Source organism: Prunus mume, linkage group LG5 (genome assembly GCF_029339155.1).
Source record: "Prunus mume cultivar Tortuosa linkage group LG5, ASM2933915v1, whole genome shotgun sequence".
NCBI classification, from domain to species: domain Eukaryota; kingdom Viridiplantae; phylum Streptophyta; class Magnoliopsida; order Rosales; family Rosaceae; genus Prunus; species Prunus mume.
Window position 1 is genome coordinate 12718294 of NC_142702.1, and position 25733 is coordinate 12744026.

Sequence of the window (25733 nt, forward strand, 5' to 3'; positions counted from 1 at the left end):
TCATCCTTTCTTCATAATCTAGCTGATGGTTGGGTAGGATTGCATCAATTTGTAGCCTAGATTATCTGATTTTCGAGTTAGGGTTCGACCGATTGTGAGTTAACGATTCCGGCCACTTCCGGTCAGTTTTTGGGGTATGCCCAAGAACAAAAGTGACTCCAAATAGGGTGTTACACCTAGGGTAGGAGTCTTGAGCCGTAATTTTGGGTTTTTCTGGCAATGGGTTATCGCTTTGGACACCCATGCGCTGCCGGCCCGTGTGGCGGTGCATGGGCACTGTAAAAAAAGGGCTTTGGGTCTTCATGTGATCTCTGGGTCCTCACGAGTGCGTAAGGGTGCTCGGATTGCAATTTGAATACTGTTTAAGTCTCGAATGGATATCGCCTATTACGCGTTATCCGGGTTCGCTAGGTTTGGACCGTTGGATGGTCTTGAGTTTATTATAGGTTAATCTGGACATCCTTAGGATCATGTAGGATTCGACGGATCGTAAAATGGAGTCCCGGATACTCTGAAAATGCCAACCCTCGGGTTAGGGTTATAGTAACCGTGCGATCGTGCGATTGTGAGCGATCTGACAGTCCGATCTGGACCAAACTTGCAGGACGTGTGTCCTAAGCCTTGTAGAACCTATAGGAACTTTCGGATCGGAATTTGGAGGTCATGGGCCTATTTGACCAAGTTTGGGTAGTTTGACCATTAGTTGACCGAGAGTCTTCTGAGGTAGTTTTACCTTCCTAGGAGGATTATAATGACCCTAAGGACAGGTCTTGATCGTTAGTTGAGTATGTTGATTATGTGGGATTAGGATATTAGTTTATGATTTTAAAGTGGGGGATTATCAAATGCTATATTGGGAATTAATGTATTTATATATTATAAAGATGTTTGATTTTACTGTGTCGTAGGAGTAGCCGGCGTGTTGACAGACTCTATACATGGCGTTGGTATATCCGGCGTATGGGGAGATTGTGATATTGTGTTGAGGGCGCACATGTCGTAGGAGTAGCCGGCGTGTTAACAGACTCCATACGTGGCGTTGGTATATCCGGCGTATGGGGAGATGTGATATTGTGTTGAGGTCGCACGTGTCGTAGGAGTAACCGACGTGTTGATAGACCCCATACGTGGCGTTGGTATATCCAGCGTATGGGGAGATTGTGATATTGTGTTGAGGTCGCACGTGTCGTAGGAGTAGCCAGCGTGTTGACAGACCCCATACGTGGCGTTGGTATATCCGGCGTATGGGGAGATTGTGATATTGTGTTGAGGTCGCACGTGTCGTAGGAGTAGCCGGCGTGTTGACAGACCACATACGTGGCATTGGTATATCCGACGTATGGTGAGATGTGATATTATGTTGAGGTTGCACGTGTCGTAGGAGTAGTTAGCGTGTTGACAGACCCCATACGTGGCGTTGGTAGATCCGGCGTATGAGGAGTTATGTGAGATTATGATTGGTGAATTGTGATTTAAAGTAAAAGGGTTTTAGAAAGAACTACGTGTGGCTTGATCCTTCAGTGAGGGTACGTAGGCAGCCTAGGATAGCGCCTAGGGATGGCAATCGGTCAGTAGGGCCGGGTATGACAATACCACCCCGTCCTCGCTCTCCATCCCCACCCCGTCCCGAACCCATCCTCGTTTAATAGGTTTCGGGAATCCCCATCCCCGTTCTCATCGGGGGACTACTACCCATATCCGCCCCGAATCCCCGATTTTTTTTGCATAAAAAATATTTATAATACATTTTAACATTAAGTTTCATATTAAATTATCATTCAACGCATCCAAATTAACTTATAAAGTTCAACTCAACTATTCAAAATTACATCAATATGAAATTCCAAAGAAGATTAGGAAAAATTAGGAGAGGGATGTTAACTTAGGATTAAACAAAAATATTATAATTATATATTTATTTATTTAAATATAAACATATATATTTTCGGGTCGGGTACGGGGATGGGGAGGCCAATACCATCCCCTCCCCATACCCGTAGGGGATTTTTCAAGTTCGGGAATCTCCGTACCCGATACCCGTTTGGCCCCGAAATCTCCCGTTAGGGTCGAGGACTCGACGGGGACCTGCCCCTGCGGGGATTTTTGTCATCCCTAATAGCGCCTAGGTGCAGCTGCGGGCTAAACTTTGCTCATATTGTTTTATTGAGATTGGTTCGGACCTCGTCGTTGGTCCTGAAATTTGGGAGAAAACGAGATGCGATTATGATAAGAGGTTAAAACCTCGTACGTTAGATAATTAGGGAAGTTATTTTATGTTGATTACAGTAGGCGTTCATCATTAAATTTGAGTTTGTTATATGCATTATTTAATGCATTAAATTGACTTAAGAACAGTGCTGCCGGTTGGGTTATATCAAATGTATTTTATGCAGATGGAAATTTTGGAAAATGTTCAATTGACAGGGGAGACCTTGCCGAATTTTCGAGAAAGTCTTGTGCCCTTACTCCTTTTGAAAAAGGAGGCTACATTTTTAGTGAGTGGGGCCGACATCGGTATGATGTCGGCCATTCCACAGGATTCGTCCTAGGTTTCTAGAAATTCGGGGCGGGTCATGTCATGCCATCAGTCTTTCTATTACCAAGTCTATTAACTGTTGATGTGGCAACAAATGTGCCATGTAAACCCACTCATATGATACCACGTGGTCCACATAAATTATTTAATTAATTAAACTTAGAAAATAAAAATAAAAAACCCTCTCTCTCTCTCTCTCTTTCCCATCGAATCTAGAACTCCATTGCTCACTCACTCTCTCTCTCTCTCTCTCTCCTTTGGAACCTAGGACCCTAGCCAATCCTTCTCAAGACACCAAAAAACCTTCTTTTTCCCCATGACCACCCATAAGACCCCCTCCTCCTCCTCTCACCCCTCAGAACCTAGAGCCCAACATAGCCTGCAACCTACCCCCATACTCGTAGAACCCACAATCCTACCCTCAAATGCAAAGTGTTCGATTTTTTTTTTTACAAATTTATAAATAAACCCAATCCTAGACATGTATTTATAAAAAAACCCAAGCACTATTTAAACATAGAAACACACCCAAAATCAACCCCAAAGTCAACTTTTTGGGTGTGTTTATAAAAGGGTTTTGAGTGTGTGTAATGATGGGTTTTGGGTGTGTTTATATGTTTAAATAGTGCTTGGGTTTTTTTTATAATTTCAACCCCCATTTTGGGTGTTTTAGTGAAACTCCCTTTTTTTTTTCTCCTTTTTCAAATTTTGAATTTGCAGGGAAATAGATGACCTGGATGGGTCACAAGTGGGGCTAGGGGTGGATCTCAGGTGGGATGAAAGTGGCTGTATCGTGGTGTTGGGCTTGAGGGTGGATGTTTTAGAAAAACACTTTCTCCCTCTCCTCTTCCCAATGCACCTCCCCTCACCTCCTTCTCTCACATCGCTCATTCCTCGTCAGTTTTCCTGACGAAGATTTTGTTCCCCTCAGACAATAATGATCATCAAAAAGGAAAATAGAAAGCCAGAACCTTCTCGACGTCCCTCACATTGCCACCTACGATCTTGTTCGCAACAAGCTCTCATTTTCAAGCCTTTTCGCTCTTCATGTCCTCTTAGGCTTTAGGGTTTTGATCTTGACTTTTTTTATTTCCTTTTGATTTCTACAAATTTAATTTGTGAAAAACCTAAACAAAAAACATTGCAGCTTGCAGAGGTTGTGAACCAGGGAAAATTGGTTTCGGATCAGATGGCGGAGGTGGTCGAAGGAAACGAGAGGATGGGATGGACCATGGGCAATCGAGCGATCTCTATCACTCCCAGCCCTGGTGTTGGAGGTTGGTCTCCACTGGGAATAGAGATAGATAAAGATGAGAGAGAGAGAGAGAGAGAGAGAGAGAGAGAGAGAGAGAGAGAGAGAGAGAGAGAGAGAGAGAGAGAGAAAGGCCGAAGGGGAAGGAGGGAGAGACAAATGGTAGGTGACTTGTGGGTTCTGCTAATTGGGTTTGTGGTTATGGTTTGTGTTAACTTGATTTTTGTAGTGGAGTTTGCATTTAGGAGCTTGTTGGTTTAGCCACACTCCCCATAATCTCCTATGGTGATGAAATTTAGAGCGGAAGATTGAAGGTTAATGGGCTCCAGCACCAACTTTAAGAAATTGAAATTGAAGGTTAGAGCATCCGAGAGGGATGAGGGAGAAGGGAAGTTGGGGTGTGGGTGTTGGTAGGGCGATAGGGCTGTAGGGTGGGTCGGGTTGGGGTGGTTGTACTATAGGGTGGGAGGGGAGGAGGTCGTACAGGGAAAGATTTTTTTTATTTTATCATGTATTATTTTTTATTTTTTTATATAAAATTAAGGGAAAATTGTAGAGAGAATTGGAAAGTAGAGAAAGACAATAGAATTTGTGTCAATTAACTTGTATATCTCATCCTTTCATATGTGGTAGAGCCACATATTTATAGGCTTATAAGATAGGAGATTAAGTACTACATTTATAACATATAAATAAGTTACAAGTATTAACTACAAATATTTAAGGCATATGTTACATAGAATTAGAAAGGGTGAATGCTAAGAGGTATAGTGGTCATCCACCAACTCATGCATTTACAACACTCCCCCTTGGATGTCCATCATACAATGACATGGTTGCCTCATTAAAAACCTTGCTCGAAAAGCCCAGTGGGACAAAACATAAGTGAAGGGAAAACGAATGAAATATTCTTATGGATCATTGATATGGTGTTTGAGGCACTTATGCTGCCTCATTAAAACCTTGCTAGGAAAAACCCAGTGAGACAAACCAATCGAAGGGAAAAGAGTACCGCGCACATATAATGCTCCCCCTGATGACGACAAACTTGAATTATTTGAAGATACAACACAAATGATATTGATATCTCATTTTCATCTTCTTCTCCTTAGGGTTCTTCTTTTCTATCTTCTCCACAAGTTATTCTCTTCATTCTTCTCCAGGTATCCATCTCTCTCTCATACTCTCTCCAATATGCTTCTTCTCTCTTCTTCTATCTTCTATCTTCTCTTTCTTTATATATTTCCTCTTTTATTAAATTTATGTGATATAGTAATTCAACATTGCGGGAATCTTTAGCAAAGCAAAGTAATTACATGGTTGAATTATTTATTTGTCTGCATTCTTTTATTGTAGTCTCTGGTTTTTTTTTTTCTGGGGGTTTTTTTTTTTGGGGTATGTTTGAGTCTTTCGTTATTTGTCTGCATTGTTGTGAATGAGTGGATTTAAACTTGAGAAGCAATTGTCTGTAGCAACTGTCTTATCATATGAATCTTACCAAAAAAAATTTCATGTCATTTCAATTTCAATTTCCACTTAAATTGTCAAAGAATTTTCTTTAAAAAAAATAGTCTGATCCGATGTTATCTGTAACAACACCAAACACAGCATAATTTAGTCAAATTGTTTATCCGGAACAGCACCAAAAACCTTATAATATTATGGATAAACAGTTAGTACTCTACGGAACAAATTAATACTATCCGACAAAATTTAGTTAGTACAGTCTGACATACCAAACAAGCCCCTATAGTAGAAATGATAGTTTTTTTTTTGTTTTTGTTTTTTTTCTTATCAAGGAAAAGGGGATTCAAACTTAGAACATCTTCCAACTTTGGGAAGAAGTAACACTAGACAAACAGCTGGTTAGTTACAATAGTAATAACCTTTTTTTTTATTTATCAAAGAGAAATTTTATTAGACAAACTTTAACAATATAAGCAAAAACATCAAAATGAAAAGTAAAATGCACAAACACAAAATCAAAAGACGCATGTACTAACTAAAACCCAAATCTCTCAACAACAAAAAAACTAATGCCCAAATCCAAATTACAAGTAATAATTTAACAATAAATGACTGCACTCTCTAACAATTTGATGATCACCTAGCGGACAAAGTCCATGTTAACTCCCCGTTGGAACTGATTGGGATCAAATTTTCTTGGACAGCACCTACGTGCATTTCTTGTGGGTATAGAAAAGGTCTGAGAGGCATTTTTAGGCTTTCACCGTCTCCTCCAAGCATTTCTATAACTTTATTCATCGAAGGGCGATCAATTGGCTTCATTTGAATACACCACAATGCAGTTATAACCATCTTTTTTATTACTTTCTTTTCCTCCTCGTTAACATCTCTCATCTCCAAGTCATCATTTCCCTTGTTATATTGATCGTACGCCCATAATGGGAAGTAGATTTGGTTTGAATGCTCTACCATTGTACTCCAATTCTTCCTTCTACTTGCCATTTCCATAAGCAACATTCCAAAACTATAGACATCAGCTTTGTACGAGACACCTCCAATATTTTTGTAGAACAACTCAGGAGCAATATAGCCCATTGTTCCCCTTGCTGCCGTCAAAGAGACAATGCTATTATCTATGGGATATAATTTCGCAAGCCCAAAGTCAGAAATCTTAGGGTTAAAGTTCTCATCAAGAAGAATGTTATGAGGCTTAATATCAAAATGTAGAATTTGCATGTCACAACCTTGATGCAGATATTCAATCCCTCGAGCCACTCCGAGAGAAATCTCGTACATTTTCACGCAACTTAAGGGCATGCTTTCCTCTTTGGAATAAATATATTTATCAAGAGAGCCATTTGGCATGAAGTCATATACTAGAGCACGATTTAATCCCTCAACGCAATAACCAACAAGTTGCACCACATTAACATGGTGAATCCTTCCAATGGTAGCTACCTCACTTGTGAAGTCTTGCCCGTTACCTTTGGCCTTGCCCAATAGTTTAATTGCTACAAAGCGGCCACTGCGCAACTTCCCTTTGAATACAGAGCCATAACCGCCTTCACCTAACTTCTTCTTAAATTTACTTGTCATCTTTTTAATTTCTGAGTAAGAGTACCTTATTGGCAAAAAGTTGATATCACTTTGTAGAAAATCTTCTATGATGCTATAACTCGACAAATGTCTTCTTCGCCATATATAGATCACGAACGCAATCAGACATGGAACCCCAAAAATTAGTCTTGCTGGAAAAAATAAGCCTGACAAGAGATATATATCACCAAAAAGAATCATGAGAAAACAAATTTATTGGTTAGATCAAGTAATGCTTTCAACATTTTTCTTGTTTTGTTTCAGAAATATGTATTCTTTGATGTCATTCAAGGGTAATATATACAAGCCCTCACCGAAGCGAATGAGTATCAACCATATACGTCCTGCAAGAAATATAGCAAAAGTGGGGACAAAATCAAAGACTTGACTATAGGTTTTCGAAAAGTGAACAAAATCAAAGAATTGATTATATGCAAGAAATACAAGATCTTACTGTTGATTCTGAACGGAAAATACCATCCAGGATGATCTGCAAGAAATACAACAACAAATGTAAGTAAAACAAAGACTTGACTAAGTTTGAATTGACCTATTTTTTATTTATTACAAGTTCATTAGTATCCACTCACAATTGTCGTGATGTAACTGACAAGAAAAAAAGGAGGAAAAGAAAAAGAAATAAAAGAAGCTTTTGGGGAGAAAGTCCTTACCAACGTACACGCTGTACCTAGAAAATAAATACTCTGCAGTGACCAAAAAAAATAAAGGGAAAAACAAAAAAGAAACAACATTAGCACATCGGTCATTACAATTTGAAATACCTTTATTCCAGCCACAAACTGCATCATTGCTCATGGAGAAATTGTTTTGGTATGTCTTATTTTGAGCAATGTTCTCTTTCGAGACAAATATTTTTGTTGTCAAATTGTGAATCTGGACACTTATGAAAGAGTCAAATTTATATATGAAATTCACAGTCTGACAAGATAAACTGTTTATATTGCCATATAATTTAGAAAGAGAATTACATCTTATTTTAAACTTTTTAATTGAGGGTTTTGATATAATATTTGGTATTACATTTCCCAGTGGAATCAAGCCTAAAAGTGAATTGGAACATGGGATTTCATAAGTCCAAAAGTCTAAAGGAAGCTGACCACATACCTAATTGAAACAAAAGAAGGTGCAACAGTATTAACAAGATATAATAGTTTGTGCATGAGAGGTAGCCCCTTAACATTTATGATGTATCTCATTCAATTATTTTTGTTTTGTTTTTGAGAACATCGCATTCAATGTTATTAAAAGTATCTTCAATTTGTAACAAGCTCCTTTTGTCCTAGGTTCATTTCGCACTAAAAAAAATAGAAAATAACATATAGCCAGATAGAGAGAGGGCCTTTACCGTAAATATTCGCCCATAGAAATCGAAAGAAACCTACACGAACAAAGAAGAAGATAACACATTAGCACACCAAGTCCTTAAACTTAAGGATCAATTACATTTTCCATTCTTGTGGTTTGATATGTGTACAATTTGCCTATGTCTTTTAAAAATTGGCAAAAACGACCTTGAAGTTATCAATCGGTACACCATTTGCCCCACTCTGTCTAAAACTAGTTGCTATTTTTGACCTTATACTTGGTTACCCTATATTTTACTTATATTATATGGATGCCATATTGATGTCATGTGGCCCATTTTTCAACCCTCTTTGTATTTAGAAGGCTATGATTTTCTTTAAAGAAACTCTTTATTTGTTGTCCCAATGACATACGGTGATCCACGTAGAATGAACCTGGCTTCATTAAGCAAAACATAAGCCCCAAGCCGACTGCTATACCGAAAAGCAAAGTGTAACTTGAGGGTTAGACTAGCATAGTGACTAATGATGTTAGAATTCTTAATTTAAGGTTGTTTCTGCTAATTTTTTTTTTAAACATTGTCAATTTGCTTTTATTATTTTTCTTGAAATTTGTTACAATATCTTAACCCAAGGAAAAAAAGTTTGCCAAGAACTTCCTCTGTACCTGACAGATTGATTATCTAGTATTATCAAATGAGAACTTTGTCATGTGTTGTAAGTTTATCTATAATCAAAATTTCATAACCCTACATTTAATTATGAGATATCACAAAAGGTTTGTAACTCAAGTAATTAAAAATATTTATCCTTAAATTTTAGGTCCTGATACCCCCTCCTTCTCACGTCATTTGTATAAATTTAAAAAATAATAATAACTTAAATAAAAAAAAGTACTATTCCTATGGTAACTGAGTTGTATGCCTTTGAAAGTGTATTTAAATCTCACTTTACAAACTCATTTTATCTCACTCTATTTTTCACACATATTTATCTCACTTTTTCTAGATTCTGGAGAGGCCAACTATTTCTGGTCAAAATATTAATTAAAAATTAAATAATAAGATTAAATATTTAAAACATAATATAGTAGAAAAACCTAAGAAATTAAACACCTAAACCCTAGCCACCACCATCCCAACACCCAGCCTTCTTCTGGTTCTTCGCCCAACAGATCAAATCAAAATGAGAAAATCAAATTCCAAGATATAAAATCAGAAAACCAAACCAAGTAATCAAAAGAATCATATCAAAAATCAACCCACAAAACCAAATCATACCCAACCATTCTTCAACCACCCAACTTCCTCTACACACTCGACACTAGTTTCAACACAGCCCCCACCCCCAGTTAAACTGCAACATCCTTCCAACCACCATCGAAACCACCCTCATCCAATGCCTCACCCCATCACCCCAAACCCACCCAAGATTAATGTCCCATCCAAACCCCCACTGTGGTAACTAATCAAAATCAATCAAAAAATTGAAAAACAAACTTATATCTCAAAGAGAGAGACGAAGAGATTGGTGGGTATGTGGATTGGATATTTGGGAGATGGGTGTTGATTCAAAGGTGTGGGTAGTTTGGTGATGGGGGTTTGGATCAGGTATCAAATGATGTAAGTTGTTATGGGGTGGGGGTTATGGGGAAGAGAGAGAGTGGCAAGGCAGACCTGCTGGAGGTGGTCTAAGAAATTGTTGAACAGAAATGACAACGCCAGTGGGATTCGGGCGGCCATGGTTGTTGTTTGCTGGGGTAACTCAGGATGGGGGCGCCTGGAAAGAGAGAGGACGAGAGAATTTTTTTTTTCTTCTGAATTTTGATTTCTAATTAATGTGGCTTGCATTGTAGGTGTTCGAGGAAACTCCCAAACCAAAGTCACCTTTGTTTACCCGCGTAGTCTGATGTGTTAATTTATATATGTTGATCGTGGAGTATGAGGTGTTAATTTATTATATGTTGATGGTTGTTGACAAATTTTTCTTGTTGGGTGAGGTGCATCACGTATCTTTTGTCAATTGAAAATTTTAAAATTTAAGTTTAGGAGTAAAAGATGCATAAATTCAGGAATTTCAGTTTGTTTCTATCTTAAGTAGTAAAGTTGAAAAGCCGAATTAAATCTAAATAAGAAATTCAATTTTGGTACTTTAGTTTAAAGTAAATCGTTCTCTTGCCAGACTGTCTGACACTTACTTGATACATTACCAAATGTGTGAATAAGAATCATTTATCATATTTATTCTTTCTTGAATGTTTAGTTTAGATTCATGTTTTGACAACACAAGTATTTTCCTGATATTACAAGTCTGACTAGAGAACGTTAAGAGAAGTCTGAATTCCCCTAACTTCGTTCTATGCACTATCATAAACTAAAAGTGCAACAAATTAGACATAGTCAAAAGCCATGGCCTAGAATTCACGTACCTGGGATGGTGTGTGGATAACATGTATCATATTTCCTCCATTGGCCTGGGCATATTTCATCAGGAACTACAAGGTCAAAGCCATACATGAGGGCACTGTATATGGATTCATAAGAGGTATTGTAGTCAGAGTAGTTGGAGAGCGCCAAAGCCACCCACTCTGCACTGCAACCCTCATACAAATCCCCCACTTCCATATCCCCAACCTTCACATAACTGTACGTCTTTTGTCGGATCAAAGAAGAAGCATTTATATTCAAGCATGGAGCAGTGTCCACATACAGAGAAGAATTCACTGGATTCGAACACTTGATGTAAAATACAGGTGTCGAAAGCAGATAACCTGACATATTATATGCACTATATGGATCTCTTAAAAAAGGTGGAAAATTTTGAGGCATGGAGGAGCAATTGTTTTTCTGGAGGCCAGGATCTACGAGTCGGATTGTTTGGTTGTGGTAGTTGATTGCCTGGACATAGTATTTTCCTGAAGGAGGTATGTCTACAAGTGTAATGTTGTTCTCACAGGACAGAGTATACTTTACATCGCCGCAGTGCTTTGGATCATGTTCTAGTCGGAAAGGATAGCTTATGTTGTGGATATTGCCGCAGGAAGAGGTACAGTTGGTACCGTCGTCTTCCGCGTTACAGGTTTCTCCGGATAACCCAACAAGAAGTGCTACTATCAAAACCCACCTAGACAAGGCCAAGAACCTGTTTCCCATGGAGAGAGAGAGAGAGAGAGAGAGAGAGAGAGAGAGAGAGAGAGAGAGCAGAGAGCAGAGAGCAGAGAGAGGGGTTGTTTGGCATTCAAATTAGCTTAATATTTAAACAGTTTCTTATAAGAGTTTCGCCGAATATTTACAGTTCCTATAGGATAACATTTGAAAAATATCAAAAGAAAAGTCATGCAGCCTAGGTAAGCCATGACGTTAGAGAGTCAGTCAAATGGTCGACATATGTTCATTGAAAATTTTATTGACTTCTTGAAAATTTATTTACTGTAAAAGCGCCAAGATTGTTTCCGATTTCTTGTGAATGGTCGATTGAGCAAGGTCAATTTATTGCTGTACTCGACATATCTATCCAAATACATCTGCTCAGGAAAAAATCCAGTGCCACTTTAGCTCAGAAATGCAGCGATTCCTCATCTCTTGCCTTTGCATACTGTATATGGTTTTCGTCAAAGCGGTTGGAGCAGGACAAGATACGTGCGCAGAATCTAAGTGCAGTGATGATCATGGCCTGGCTATCCATTTCCCGTTCCACCTTGAACATCGTTGTGGTGATCCTGGCCTTGAATGCAGTGGTAGACAGGAGAAGGTTCTTGAGGAGCAAGTAGCACTAGTAAAATTCTTTGTCAAAAGCATAGATTACAAGCGTGGGCTAATCGAAGTATATAACCCAGATGGCTGCCTGCTGTTAATGCCCTTAGAAACCCCTAACATTCCAGTGTCCCCCTTCCACTTATTAGATTCCAACATACGTAACGTTACCTTTTTCCTTTGTCCTACACTTGCTGAAAGAGATATATATGCGTATCAAGTACCCTGCCTCAGCAGCAGGCCTGGCTACAGAGTTTATGGCGTTTCTTCTTTTTTTGAATTATTTGAGCACTTCCCTGCCCTACAGTCTTGTACAAGGATGTATGATGTTTTATCAGTTCCATTTGGGAATTGGGTTGGAGGTGACCTCTCTATGCTTCGCTTCAAATGGTCTGAACCAAATTGTACCGAATGTGAAGCAGAGGGCAAGAGGTGTAGATTGAACAATAATGGCAACAAAAGTGAAGTTGAATGTATTCACTTGAGGAAAGCAAGTAAGGATTTGTTTCACATATATCCTGCTCAATTTTGTAGAGTTTCCAAAGTAAATCATATCTGCTTGCTGGTTCAGGGTCATTTTCAGAAACATGACAGTCTGATTTTTCCAATTATGTTTATGTTTTATAGGCAAAACAATGGAATTTGTGGCAACGGGTGAGTTATCTAAGACTGGTCTTTTCTTTTGCTTTGTTTCATGTCGAGAAGACGTTGGAAGATATGTGTTTGCTCAAGAATTGTATTTACTTGCAGGTGCAACGCTGGGTTCATCCCTTCTTTTAGTGCTGGTCATTGCAGTGTATCGTGTCTATAGCGCTGATCAAAAGGAAAAAGAGAATCAACTGAAAATCGAAAGGTTTTTAGAGGATTACAAAGCTCTCAAGCCAAGCAGATATTCATACGCAGATATTAAGAGGATCACAAATCAGTTCAAGGACAAGTTGGGCCAAGGAGCCTATGGAACAGTTTTTAAAGGAAAGCTTTCTTCTGAATTCTTTGTTGCTGTGAAAGTACTTAACAATTCTAAGGGAAATGGGGAAGAGTTCGTAAACGAAGTGGGAATGATGGGCCATATCCACCACGTGAACGTAGTTCGCTTGGTTGGCTTTTGTGCTGATGGATTTAGACGAGCTCTTGTTTATGAGTTCTTCCCGAATGGTTCGCTGCAGGATTTCATTTCATCAGCGGATAGTAAGCACAGTTTCCTCGGTTGGGAAAAGTTGCATGATATTGCTGTAGGCATAGCCAAAGGAATTGAATATCTTCACCAGGGATGTGATCAAAGAATCCTCCATTTTGATATCAAACCCCATAATGTTTTGCTAGACCACAACTTCACTCCAAAAATTTCTGATTTTGGTTTGGCCAAATTATGTTCCAAGGATCAAAGTATGGTGTCAATGACTACAGCTAGAGGCACCCTGGGATACATTGCACCTGAAGTGTTCTCTAGGAATTTCGGCATTGTGTCTTACAAGTCAGATGTCTATAGTTTTGGAATGTTGTTGCTAGAGATGGTAGGAGGAAGGAAGAATATTGGTTCAAGCACAATGAACACAAATGAAATTTACTACCCAGAATGGATCTATAATCTTCTAGAAGGAGGAGATGACCTACGAATTCATATTGGAGATGACGGAGATGGTAAAATCCCGAAGACACTTGCAATTGTAGGGCTCTGGTGCATCCAGTGGCACCCGGTGGATCGTCCGTCTATGCAAATAGTGGTTCAAATGTTAGGAGGAGGAGATAACTTGGCCATGCCTCCTAATCCTTTTGTCTCTGCAGGTCCTACAACAACACATGCAAGCATCCCAGCAAGACGCGTAGAGTTAGAAGCAATTCCTGAATTAGAGTAAAATGTATAAGTATATGTATACGCACCAATGTAAGTAATATTAACTACATATGTGCTCGAACTTGTTGAACATGTAATAATTCTAGTCTAAATTGGGGGAGTTGGATATTAGATACTTTATTCAAGGGACATAAGATATTTCATTATTATTATTATTATTATTTTGGTTGAAAATTTGGGAATCCTATCCTTTGTAAATCAGTTGGTAATAAAAAGTTATTATACAAGTTGGTGTCCGTTGCATATTGATACTTTTTTCCTTTTTCAATCGACCAATAGAAAGGTGGTCTCCATAACTCTTATACTCTTTAAGATACTCGAAAAGGTAATTAGAGCATTCCCATTGGAGAAAAACTTCATTAGAGAGAGCCTAGCCATGTAGCAGATTGACTGGCAGGTTATACCAAGTTAAATGAAATGTATATTTTAGAAAGTACATGTCACTAATGTGGCCGTAAGGTAAGGAATTCCCTACCCAAGTTTTTCTCTTCCAATTGATTTTAAGATACCAAAAAATTTCGAAACAACTAGGCTCCAACAACGTTAATGGAGACCAAACTAAGTATTCGGCAAAACTTTCTTATTTAAAGAAAAAATATACTTTGAGGTTGGAGATCATAAATCTTGAATGATTTGGAAAAGGTAAAGTCGCACTGTTAAAGAGTTCGGGTTACTCAAGACTCCTTCAAAATCAGTCCAGAGCCAATAAAAAAATATATCATATCAGTTGCTTTCCAAAAATTTTGGAGTTTTCCTTTACGTCTAAATTGGATGGGAATTGGGGACTGGGGACGCATGCATTGAAATTTCAAAATGTGGAATTAGTGGCTTCAATTATTTGGATCTTGAATGGGGACTTTGCCGTAATCAAAACGTTTTGAAGTTAGGCCATCTTCAGCCATGGGCTATATCCCAAATATAGCCCTAAAATAATGCAAAATTCATCTCAGCCATGGGCTAAATAAAATTTTGCCAAATTTGGTGGGCACATTTGGCCATTTAGCCTCCAACTGGGCCAAATGTAGCCAAACTTTGGCCTAGGCCAAATTCATAGTGGGTCCCACTATGTGCTTTTCAATCACCAAACATTAAAGCACTCCCACTTCCCTTTCTCAAAATAATAAAATATGAATGACCCTAAAATATAGCCCTGCATGACTGGATATGGAAAAATTTAGCCCTGCACTATTCTTTAAAAAATTAATATTTTGGGGGGCTAAATTTTTAGCCATGGACTACATTTAGCCCTATGGCGGGAGATGGCCTTAAATGCTCCACTACTTTTCAAGTCAAAATGTGGAATTAGTGGCTTCAAGTGTTTGGATCTTAAATGGGGACGCTGCCGTGATCAACACATTTTGAAGTTAAGTGCTCCACTACTTTTCAAGTCAAAATGTGGAATTAGTGGTTTCAATTATTTGGATCTTGAATGGGGACTTTTCCCTAATACTAAAAACCTGGCCCCACCGATTAGAATGATTGTTTCGGAACATGCACTGAAATTTCAATTAGAACTTATAAATAAATACTAATTGTACGTACGACATTGATAATATATGTCCTATGTTTTCCATGCATGGTGAAAACGTTTATTGCACTCAATAATATTTTTGTAAAATAAAAGGATGCACGATTTAGTTCAGTAGTCTTATGATTTCAATAAAAATAATGAAGGTATCCGGATTGACGCATGACTTAATGATCCTCAGATGAAAGTGCTGGGTGAAATCGCCTATTCGGGTGTGCGATCCAGAAATTTTTTGAAACTAATAATATATTGTAAATTGATCAACACAGTATGGGAATTGCTCAATTAGTTTTTATAACCCAAGACATGTGACCCTACACAATTTTACTTAATTAAAATAGTAAAAATTTAGGAACGTTTGATAATAATTTCAATTTTTTATTTTTATTTTTTTTAGTATTAAGAAGAACATCATTGATTGAAATCAAGGGGTACAATCACATCGTTCTCTACAACAGATTCCATCTAGGAAGGAACATCTTCATCATAAATAAGGCCATCTCCAATCGGGAGGGCCAAATATCAAATTTTAGCAATATAGCCTGGATGGAGCCCCCAACGCACATATAGGGCCAAGTGAAATATCAATCCAATCCATATATTAGGTGGAATAGCATTCCACCTTTTGTCTGGACTGAAAATTGGTGTTGCCCATTCAATTATTTGGATCTTGAATGGGGACTTCGTTGTAATCAAAACGTTTTGAAGTTAACTGCTCAACTACTTTTCAAGTCAAAATGCAATTAATGGCTTCAATTATTTGGATCTTAAATGGGGACTTTGCCGTAATCAAAACGTTTTGAACTTTAATTCTCCACTACTTTTCAAGTCAAAATGCTGAATTAGTGGCTTCAATTATTTGGATCTTAAATGGGGACTGCGTCGTAATCAAAATGTTTTGAACTTTAGTTCTCCACTACTTTTCAAGTCAAAATGTGGAATTAGTGGCTTCAATTGTTTGTATCTTAAATGGGGACTCTGCCGTGATCAACACGGTTTGAAGTTAAGTGCTCCACTACTTTTCAAGTCAAAATCTGGAATTAGTGGCTTCAATTGTTTGGATCTTAAATGGAGACTCTGCCGTGATCAACACGATTTGAAGTTAAGTGCTCCACTACTTTTCAAGTCTAAATGTGGAATTAGTGGCTTCAATTGTTTGTATCTTAAATGGGGACTCTGCCGTGATCAACACAGTTTGAAGTTAAGTGCTCCACTACTTTTCAAGTCAAAATGTGGAATTAGTGGCTTCAATTGTTTGGATCTTAAATGGGTACTCTGCCGTGATCAACACGGTTTGAAGTTAAGTGCTCCACTACTTTTCAAGTCTAAATGTGGAATTAGTGACTTCCATTAGTTGGATCTTAAATTGGGACTTTGCCATGATCAAAATGTTTTAAACTTAAGTACTCCACTACTTTTCAAGTCAAAATGTGGAATTAGTGGCTTCAATTGTTTGGATCTTAAATGGGGACTCTGCCGTGATCAACACGGTTTGAAGTTAAGTGCTCCACTACTTTTCAAGTCTAAATGTGGAATTAGTGGCTTCCATTATTTGGATCTTAAATGGGGACTTCGCCGTAATCAAAATGTTTTGTAGTTAAGTGCTCCACCACTTTTCAAGTCAAAATGTGGAATTAGTAACTTCAATTATTTGGATCATAAATGGGGAATATTTTTACTCTCACATTGGTCCTACCAGACATATTTTTACTATTTTTATTTTCTGAATATGTTTTCCAATTAATCTACCAGACGTATTTGAATCTTGAAAATGCAAATTCGTTTTCTCATTTTCGTTCTTATAAAATATTTTCAGAAAACATTCTCAAAAAACATTACCAAATGAGCTCTAAATATTAATGATTTTGGAAAAGAAAGAAATAAAAAAATCAACGTGGTGGGGTACTCATTGATGCAAGACTTTCATTGGGAAGAAAAACTTGGAGTTTACTTTTCAAGTCTTCAGTGGGAAAGTTCAATTCGACCATTGATGTCAGAAAGTCAGTCAACGGACTTGTAATGTTAATGCCACATGCATTTGTCCATTTTCCATCTGCATCTAACATGTTCATTATCCACCATTGGTTTGGTCCCACGTTTGTTGTACTCAACAATATTTTTGAGACATGAGACCTCACAAAATTTTACGCACCAATGTAAGCAATATTAACTACATATGTGCTCGAACTTGTTGAACATGTAATAATTCTAGCCTAAATTGAGGGAGCTGGATTGAAAATTGGTGTTGCCCAATCAAATAAGCCACTTGTTGAACATGTAATAATTCTAGCCTAGGGGCATGTGGATGTCAATATTAATATTGTCGTTGGAATCAGATGGCCACAATGCAAACTTGTTCCCAATGGCTATACGATCAAAGGCCATGATTAATTCTTAACAATTTCAACGGAAATATTGGCTCGACCGCGCGCACACATCCAACACAAAATAAGATGACCTATGTTGGTGCATATCCCCTCAGCCTTAAAGGCGAGGCCGTAAGATTTGCATACCATTTTTTTGAATGACAACAAGGGTTTGAATAGGCCTTTCAAGTTATACCATGCTTGGAAAATATTGAAAGATTACCTATTAAGTTATAAACAAAAATTAGCTCAAGAAAAATTAAACACCCAAAAAAAAAAAAAAAAAAATAGAGTTAAACTATTTTTAAACAATTAAATAAGGCTATGAACTCAAAAAAGGATTCCGTCCAGGGAGGAACATCTTCATCTCAAATAAGGCCATCTCCAATGGGGAGGGCCAAATGTCAAAATTTAGCAATATAGCCTAGATGGAGCCCCAGATGTAGGGCCAGGTGAAATATCAATACAGTCCATATATTGGGTGGAATAGCAGTCCACCTTTTGTCTGGACTGCACATCCACAGAACAGCCTATGACCATTCATGCAATGGGCTTTAATTAACAGGTCCCATGCCACCGACACCTGCCAAGAAATACATGATGGTCGTCGCCACAGACTACTTTACTAAATGGATTGAAGCCGAAGCTCTATCATCTACTAAAGAAGCTGGCGTGGAGTGATTTGTTTGGAAGAACATTATGTGCCGATTCGACTGCCCACAGTCACTGGTCACTGACAACAAATCGCAATTCATTGGTAGGAAGAACACCACATTCTTTGCAAAGTATGACAACAAGCAGCATCTGTCAACTCCTAGATATCCGCAAGGCAACGACCAAACACATGTATCTATCAAGATCATGCTGGATTGTCTTAAGAAGAGACTATAAGGCGCCCAAGGAAAATGGGTCGATGAGTTGCCTGGAGTCCTATGGGCCTATCACACCACCAAAAGAAGAGCAACTGGAGAAACCCCATTTTCCCTCGCCTACGGAATTGAATCAATCATTCCCCCTCATACTTGGATCATTAAACAGCCTTGTGATAGGTGTCAAACTTGGCCAGAAGTTTGTCACAACTTTGGGATATGTCAGCATTCTTGTGTTCAAGACGGAAGTAGACCTCTTTGTGACATACAGGGCAGCAACAGAAGAGTTGAGTTCACTATCTTTTTTAGCAAGGAAACTCTTCAACACAGACATGCTCTCCTTTATTTCAGACATCCTAGTTACATGGTGGATATGCTCGGTCGAGAGCTTGCCAGTCAGATTAACATTCTTCTTTTCCAACTCTAAGAGCCATTAGCTTGATGATATGTGGTGTTGTTCTTACATAACCTATTTAAGAGTTTTATCAATTTGGTTAAGTTACAATACATTCTCAACCCATAAGAGCTTATAAATAAACCTAATAATTCTACGTACAACATTGTTAATATATGTCCTATGTTTTACATGCATGGTAAAAACGTTTATTGTACTCAACAATATTTTTGTAAAAAAAAAGAAAAAAAAAAGAGGAAGAAAGGATGCACGAGACATGAAATCCCACAAAATTTTACTTAATTAAGATGGTAAAAATTTAGGACTCCAAGCCAAGCAATTGCCTCTTTTGACTATGTCACGTTATCTACTATTAGAGTACGATTTCTTATGTATTAATTTCCAACTAGAATAGGAAGTCATGGAGCATATAAATAGTAGGTTTAAACGTGACTTTTCCGGGGAGAAAAAAATGAGTTCAGACACCATGAAGTACCGAGAGAATTTTCCGAGGGCTGGTATCCCGACTTGGAGTTTGGGTTGCTGTGGAGTTCTTGAAGAATTCTAAGGTGCTGGCATGGAGTGGAGTAGAGATCAAGTCTTTAGTTGGGTTATTTTAATGACACTATTTATCATGGTTTTTATTAAAATAGTTGTGGGAACAAATATTTCGGTAACCAATTATGAGGCACTACATGGCTAATGGGAATATTCCTTAGGTCAACAATTGTACTCCACTTAATTAGTCAATTGTTTAGACTAAAGATAGGGATATTCTCAGAAATTAGGAATTTGATTTTCATTAAATCTCCCTTATTGATCCAATCTCTCCATTTAAAAGAGAGAATAATTCCCTTCCATTATAATTTGAGCGCACGAAGTGGAGATCTGTTTTTTACATTCATCCACTGTTTTCGATTTTGAAGCCTTTGAGTTTGGAATTGTGACAGAAGATGCAGGGGAGAGTGCAACTCCAACACATCCATTCTAAACTTGTGTACTCTTTTGCCTACAAACACAAGCTTATGGCAACAACCATCTGTTACAGTCCCACCTTCGAAACTACTTCCACCAACTTCCGAACGCAATTAATGGAGATATGTTTTTTACACTCATCCAAGATTTTCGAATTAGATGTCTTGAAAGTTGGAATTGCGAAAGTTGTGAAAATCATTCTTGATGGGCTCGCCAAAAGAAAAATGACCAACATTGGATACATATTTAGTGCGGTCATAGTGCTTTTTGGTACGACTTAGTTTATATTTTTTTTGGGAAAGGCAAAGAATTATTTGATGGAGTTCAATTTTAAGAGTTTCTTTATTTATAAGGGTTTGCAATAATCTGAGTTATTTGGAATATGAAAACGCTTAGTATCTCATAAATAATAAACAATTTAATTCCTCTTGATTTTTGTTGAGGCCCAAAAAATCCAAGGCTGGGCCCAAATATAATCATGGCCTAGTGCGATACTTTACTGAGAAGAAACCTGAGTTTAGCAAAGTTAAATCATACAAGCCCGCACGAGTCACAGTCTACGTGCCACACCAAACAAATATATAATCAACCACGCTAAGAGTTGTAACAAACCTGTAAAATGTACCGGCTCTATGAACTCATACTAATTATCCCATCAAGCGTCATTTTGACTCAACCATAGCCCTTTACAAAACGATAAAATTCGAGTACGAGCACGCCAATCGACATGCAATGCCAAGCGGAAAACCTTCATTTTGCACCTAGCCACGCTACAAGCTTAAGTAAGCCCAAGCCACCCTAATGCCCAGGGCTTGCTTAGTGGGTTGTGATATAGATGGTTACGAGCATTCACGAGGTCCATTGATGAGCCAAGAAATGGAAGTTTTGGGCTGCTTGGGAGCTCCAAAATTCGAGCCCATTTCTTGAGCCGAAATATATGGGTAAACATGAAAGAGAGAAAAGATAGCCCATCACCTTAAAAAGTTGGCTCATCATCTTATTAAATTAACCCATCACCTTGGGAGTAACCAAGCCTAAATATTTATTTGTACGCAACTGTTGGTTTTATTGGTGAAGGAAACCAAGGTGTTTCCTAAAGCTCCACAAACCTTTTGAAGCACTCTTGGGACTTGATTTTTAAACTCAGACACATGAGCAACTCCACCCACTGGCGGACCTAGTAAGGCACAAGGAAGTGCAGCTGCACCTCCTTTCGCTGGAAAAACCATTTTAGGTGCTTTAAATTGCCAATTTGCTCAACTGGTATACAAATTACCTTATTTCCATTTAAGTAAATGTCTTTGTCCTTTTACTTTTATTTATTTTTATATTACTCAATTTACTTAAGTTTACAATGTAAATAAGGAAGTACCCCCCATTTGGATTCAAATAAAAACACTAGAAAATCAAATTCCCACCAAATCAAAATATGAAAATTCGGTTTTAGTGCAAAATACAATTTATGCTAAAAATGATAGCTCATTAAGTCAATATATACTTCATACTAAAATCCCATAAAATCAAGTTTTCTTATTTGATGTGTAAGGAATACAAGCCGCTAAAAATTATCTTGAGAAAATGATTATTCCCAAAAACCATTTTTCATACTTAGTCAATATTACACCTTCGCTAAAAAAAATTTGGGTCCGCCAGTGACTCCACCCATTTGTTCTTTACTACAGCCCAGGTCCATCTGTAGTTGCGGAAACAAAAAAAGGCCCCCACAATTTCAAAGACGAGAGTTTCTTCAACTTACTTAAGTTACAATACATTTCCAACCAATAACCGCTTATAATTTAACTTTACTAATTAAAAACTTTGTTGTCCTAGACAATGTTTTTGTACAACAACAAGAAGCACTATTTAATTAAGTATTTGTTGTTTTATGATTAAAAATAAAATAGTGAAGTGTATTAATCAGAATTACTGTGTGATGAAGTGGGATCCTTAATTATCCTAATTATTCTTTTTTAAATGACCTTTTCTATTGAGAGGAGAGATAATATACTAAACTCGCACACGACACATAAATACTAGGACTCAAACCTAAAACTTTGCATGAAAGAGCAATTGCCACTACACTAATGGGTCCTTTGCAAATTATTCGTTTTTATAAGGCAATGAACATGACATCACAAATTTTTTATTTTAATTAAAAAACAGTAAAAAATTATGGCATTAAAAATTGAATAATATTATTGTTCATTTCAAGAAAATTCATTTTAGTAAACCTATTCAATTATAACTGGCTACATTTGTCTCTGAACAATGGATTGTAACGTATATGTGTAACAACTATGCAAGTTATTACAACATACAACTAATTGAATCAATAAAGATCATCCTCATAAGTTTTCATATAAGAGTTTAGACGGTATAATGCGAGCTAAACATTATGTTGTTTGTTTGGAAGAATGGGGAGCTAAAGCTCAAACAATCAAGATGAAACTAAAAAAAGTATAGGCTTAAGAACCAATCCCCGAAAAACCAAGAATTATTATAGGGAATAGTTAATCCCATGCCCATTCATTCTCTCCCCTATGCCAAACTTTCCCGATTCAGTCCACTAGGTAACTCAAAATAGTGCACGCAAAAATGGAGAACCAATGGCAAAGTAAGAGAGAATGACCGGTTTGTAATTAACCAAGGTATAGCATTGTAATAGAACAACTTATACTAACTTTTGCAGTATCATCGGCCACCTGCAAGCAAAAGGAAAAAGAAAGAAAGAAACTAACTAAGCTCGTCGAAAAACCCATTATAAGCTTGCACTTCTAACTTTATCAATATTGCTAATCTTATACTTGATAACTACCACTGTTTCTTGAACAACAGCGTGCCCATCTTAGTACAAAGTTAGACTCAGATGTATCCATGCATGCCTCTCTTTCCACATGGTAAACATGGGCGACTGATGCAACCTTCACCGAGAAGGTGAAGTCACTACTTAGGACTCAATCTCTTTGCTGCCTACCTAATTTACAGAAATGAAATTTATCTAACTTAAACTTTACCTGCGGAAGAGCAACCAAACGATCAAATTATTTGTACTCTGAAAAAAATCATCTACGATAGAAGTGAAGACCATCCTACCCATCAGCCAATGAATATGCAAGACACTCCCCGCAAGTCACGGCAGTCTGTAGCCATTCAAGTGTGATTGCTTCATTATCTCAATCAATCCCTATAATCTTGGAACTGCCTATTTTATGTTTTACCGTGTGTATAATTTACCCTGTTTATATTCATATACAAAGTCAGCATATAAAAGAAATCAAATACAACCAGAATACTCATCTACGATATTCTACAAGAAGTAAGTCTCAGGATCATCTACGATAGAAGTAAGTCTCAGGCACATCTAGCATTATAAGCCATTATATCTGATTCCAGAGAATTCTTTGTAAGCAATTGTTAGCGGCAGAGTAAAAAAGAAACAAAATAAGGGGTGGGTACAAGAACTCCTTTATTGCCAAATGCACTCTGAGTGGTCTCAAACCCTACAAGGATTCAAGAAAACTCATTTCTTGCTAGTAAACCAGGACTTCATTTTGCAAATATCCACCCTCGTGCCATTGAATTGACAAACTAACTCGTCCAAACTTTGTTTCCTCTGACTCCGAGCACAAGGCATATCTCTTGAATTTAACACCAATTACAAACCTTAGTTTGTTTTGTGGGTCAGTCAGACCCCTAATAATTCAAACAAATTTATCTAGAAAAGACTGGGTTATGTTAGAGTTTTGAATAGGTTGAGAGAGAAGAAAGAATGCAGAGATAAGAGAGAGCTGAGAATGAATCAATTCGTGTGTATTTTTCTATTGCACTGTTCTGTCAAAATAAAGCCAGCTCTGTGTGAGCTAAAAGTCTGTTAGAAAGAATAGCTGGATTCTCTTACATCACTGAGAATCACAGCCTTACATCCAAAACTGCTCTCTATGATTTTTACACGTGGCTATAACCACTTAACATGTCTAATGCCTAACACTTGTCTAATTTAGAGACTAAGTGAATACACCATTTAGCTTAGAGGCCTAATTACATTCTTATCAGCTCACCACTTATATTTCAACACTCCCCTTTAAGTTGTGAGCTGATTTCACACCAAGTTTCTCTCTGAGATAGCAGAAACGATCCTTAGCCAAAGCCTTTGTAAAGATATCTGCCAATTGCTCATTTGTGGGACAATAAATCAGATCCACAGTTCCTTCTTGCAAAGCATCTTTAATAAAATGATACCTCCGATCAATATGCTTGGTTTTCTGATGGAAAACAGGATTCCTTGTAATGGCAATAGCTGAAATGTTGTCACAGTGGAGAGGTGTAGCTTCTGTTTGAAGTTCTCCAAAGTCTTCTAGGACAAATCTCAACCAAATAGCTTGTGTTGTTGCTTCAGAGGCACTGATGTATTCAGCTTCTGCAGTAGAGAGTGCAACACAATTTTGCTTGACTGAGGCCCAAGCAAACACTCCACTCCCAAAAGAAAAAGCGTATCCAGATGTGCTCTTGCTATCATCCACTGAGCCACTCCAATCGCTGTCACAATAGCCAATTAGAACTGCCCCTTTTCCTTTCACATACTCCAGACCATAATCCAAGGTTCCTTTTACATATCTAAGGACACGTTTTGCTGTTCCAAGGTGTTTGCTAGTGGGACAATGCATAAACCTTGCAAGCAAACTAGCTGCAAACATAATGTCGGGTCTAGTAGCTGTGAGATACAGCAGACTCCCAACAATCCTTCTATATTGCTCTTCACTTGCCAAACCACTCCCATCATCCTTACTTAGTTTCTCCGAGGTAACTAGTGGAATAGACACCGGTTTACACTCACTCAAACCAAATCTGTTTAACAGAGTTGTTGCATATTTATTCTGATGAATGAATATGCTTGTTGGTGTTTGAATGACTCCCATTCCCAAGAAGTGATGCAAGAGCCCTAGATCAGTCATTTCATATTTCTCCTTCATGTCCTTCTTGAAGTCTTCTAACATCTCTTGATCATTTCCAGTGTAGACAATATCATCTACATAAATGGATACTATCAATATGCTTGCTTCACCTCTTGCTTTGACATAAAGAGTAGCTTCACTTTGGCTCTTTGTGAAACCACACTCAGCAAAATAGCCATCAATTTCACTATACCAAGCTCTTGGCGCCTGTTTCAAGCCATAGAGAGCTTTGTGCAGCTTGTAAACCTTGCTTTCACTCCCCTTCATCACAAATCCCTCCGGCTGATCTACATACACTTCTTCCTCTAAGACACCATTTAGAAAGGCTGACTTGACATCTAATTGATACAGCTGCCAACCTTTCTGAGCTGCAAGTGCAATTAGAGTTCGGATTGTGTCTAATCTAGCCACTGGTGCGAATGTTTCATTGTAGTCCACCCCTGGTTTTTGTGAGTATCCTTTAGCCACCAATCTTGCCTTATTCTTCTGTACTGAACCGTCCAGATTTAGCTTAGTTTTAAACACCCATTTAACCCCAATCACTGGTTTATCCATAGGTCTGTCAACAAGCTCCCATGTATCATTCTTTTCTATCATGTTCAACTCATCTTTCATTGCCTTCATCCATGACTCATCCTTCACAGCTTCTTCAAACTTCTCAGGCTCCATTGTGCACAGATTGCATTGTGCCAAAATGTCATCCAACTTCCTCCATTTCAAAGGAGTGTGATCAAAGTTCTGAGTGTCTTCCAATCTGCTTCTTGCCTTGCTTGATCCTCCATAAGAAACTAAGTCTAAAGGTCTGAAACCAGAATTTCTATTTCCTGCAGGTGTCTCAAACACTTCCACTTGAGTATTCCTAGGCT

At 37.9% G+C, this 25733-nt stretch overlaps 3 protein-coding genes across 5 annotated transcripts in view; 1 reads left to right on the top strand and 2 right to left on the bottom strand.

The window, feature by feature from the left end:
- Window positions 1-5654: 5654 nt before the first annotated feature.
- LOC103331251 (LEAF RUST 10 DISEASE-RESISTANCE LOCUS RECEPTOR-LIKE PROTEIN KINASE-like 2.4) lies at window positions 5655-11408 on the bottom strand. 2 transcript variants are annotated; one of them, XM_016794216.2, is made up of 6 exons: window positions 10605-11408; window positions 8218-8250; window positions 7523-7555; window positions 7306-7341; window positions 7166-7195; window positions 5655-7018 (listed from the first exon to the last, which is right to left on the bottom strand). In XM_016794216.2, exons 1-6 carry the CDS (start codon window positions 11326-11328, stop codon window positions 5892-5894), a joined length of 1983 nt encoding a protein of 660 aa, XP_016649702.2. In that variant the 5' UTR covers window positions 11329-11408; the 3' UTR covers window positions 5655-5891. The 2 variants fall into 2 exon arrangements, with proteins under 2 accessions (XP_016649702.2, XP_088908860.1); XM_089052734.1 differs by lacking the exons at window positions 7166-7195; window positions 7306-7341; window positions 7523-7555 and having other exon boundaries at window positions 5768-7060; window positions 8227-8250; window positions 10605-11401.
- A 205-nt stretch (window positions 11409-11613) lies between these two features.
- On the top strand, window positions 11614-14010 carry LOC103331234 (rust resistance kinase Lr10-like). Of its 2 annotated transcripts, none has more exons than XM_089052735.1 (3): window positions 11614-12422; window positions 12556-12582; window positions 12679-14010. In XM_089052735.1, the coding sequence occupies exons 1-3, from the start codon at window positions 11738-11740 to the stop codon at window positions 13782-13784; spliced, it is 1818 nt and encodes a 605-aa protein (XP_088908861.1). In that variant the 5' UTR covers window positions 11614-11737; the 3' UTR covers window positions 13785-14010. The 2 variants fall into 2 exon arrangements, with proteins under 2 accessions (XP_088908861.1, XP_088908862.1); XM_089052736.1 differs by having other exon boundaries at window positions 12310-12422; window positions 12500-12582.
- An 8348-nt stretch (window positions 14011-22358) lies between these two features.
- LOC148916964 (small ribosomal subunit protein uS14m-like) overlaps window positions 22359-25733 on the bottom strand; it is a 55930-nt gene continuing 52555 nt past the window's right edge. Inside the window, exon 2 of the mRNA XM_089053420.1 lies at window positions 22359-22617. The gene's annotated coding sequence lies outside the window, so the exon portion shown is untranslated. The remainder of the gene's footprint in view (window positions 22618-25733) is intronic.

Bases quoted from the DNA above. Each gene is read 5' to 3' on its own strand.
- LOC103331251 (XM_016794216.2), bottom strand. From the start codon at position 11,328: ATGGGAAACAGGTTCTTGGCCTTGTCTAGGTGGGTTTTGATAGTAGCA. The intron at 7,556-8,217 runs GTAAAGGCCCTC...TGGTCACTGCAG, and splicing joins TCTATGGGCGAATATTTACG to AGTATTTATTTTCTAGGTAC. The intron at 7,019-7,165 runs GTGAGGGCTTGT...ATCTCTTGTCAG, and splicing joins GTTGATACTCATTCGCTTCG to GCTTATTTTTTCCAGCAAGA.
- LOC103331234 (XM_089052735.1), top strand. From the start codon at position 11,738: ATGCAGCGATTCCTCATCTCTTGCCTTTGCATACTGTATATGGTTTTC. The intron at 12,423-12,555 runs GTAAGGATTTGT...TATGTTTTATAG, and splicing joins TATTCACTTGAGGAAAGCAA to GCAAAACAATGGAATTTGTG. The intron at 12,583-12,678 runs GTGAGTTATCTA...ATTTACTTGCAG, and splicing joins AATGGAATTTGTGGCAACGG to GTGCAACGCTGGGTTCATCC.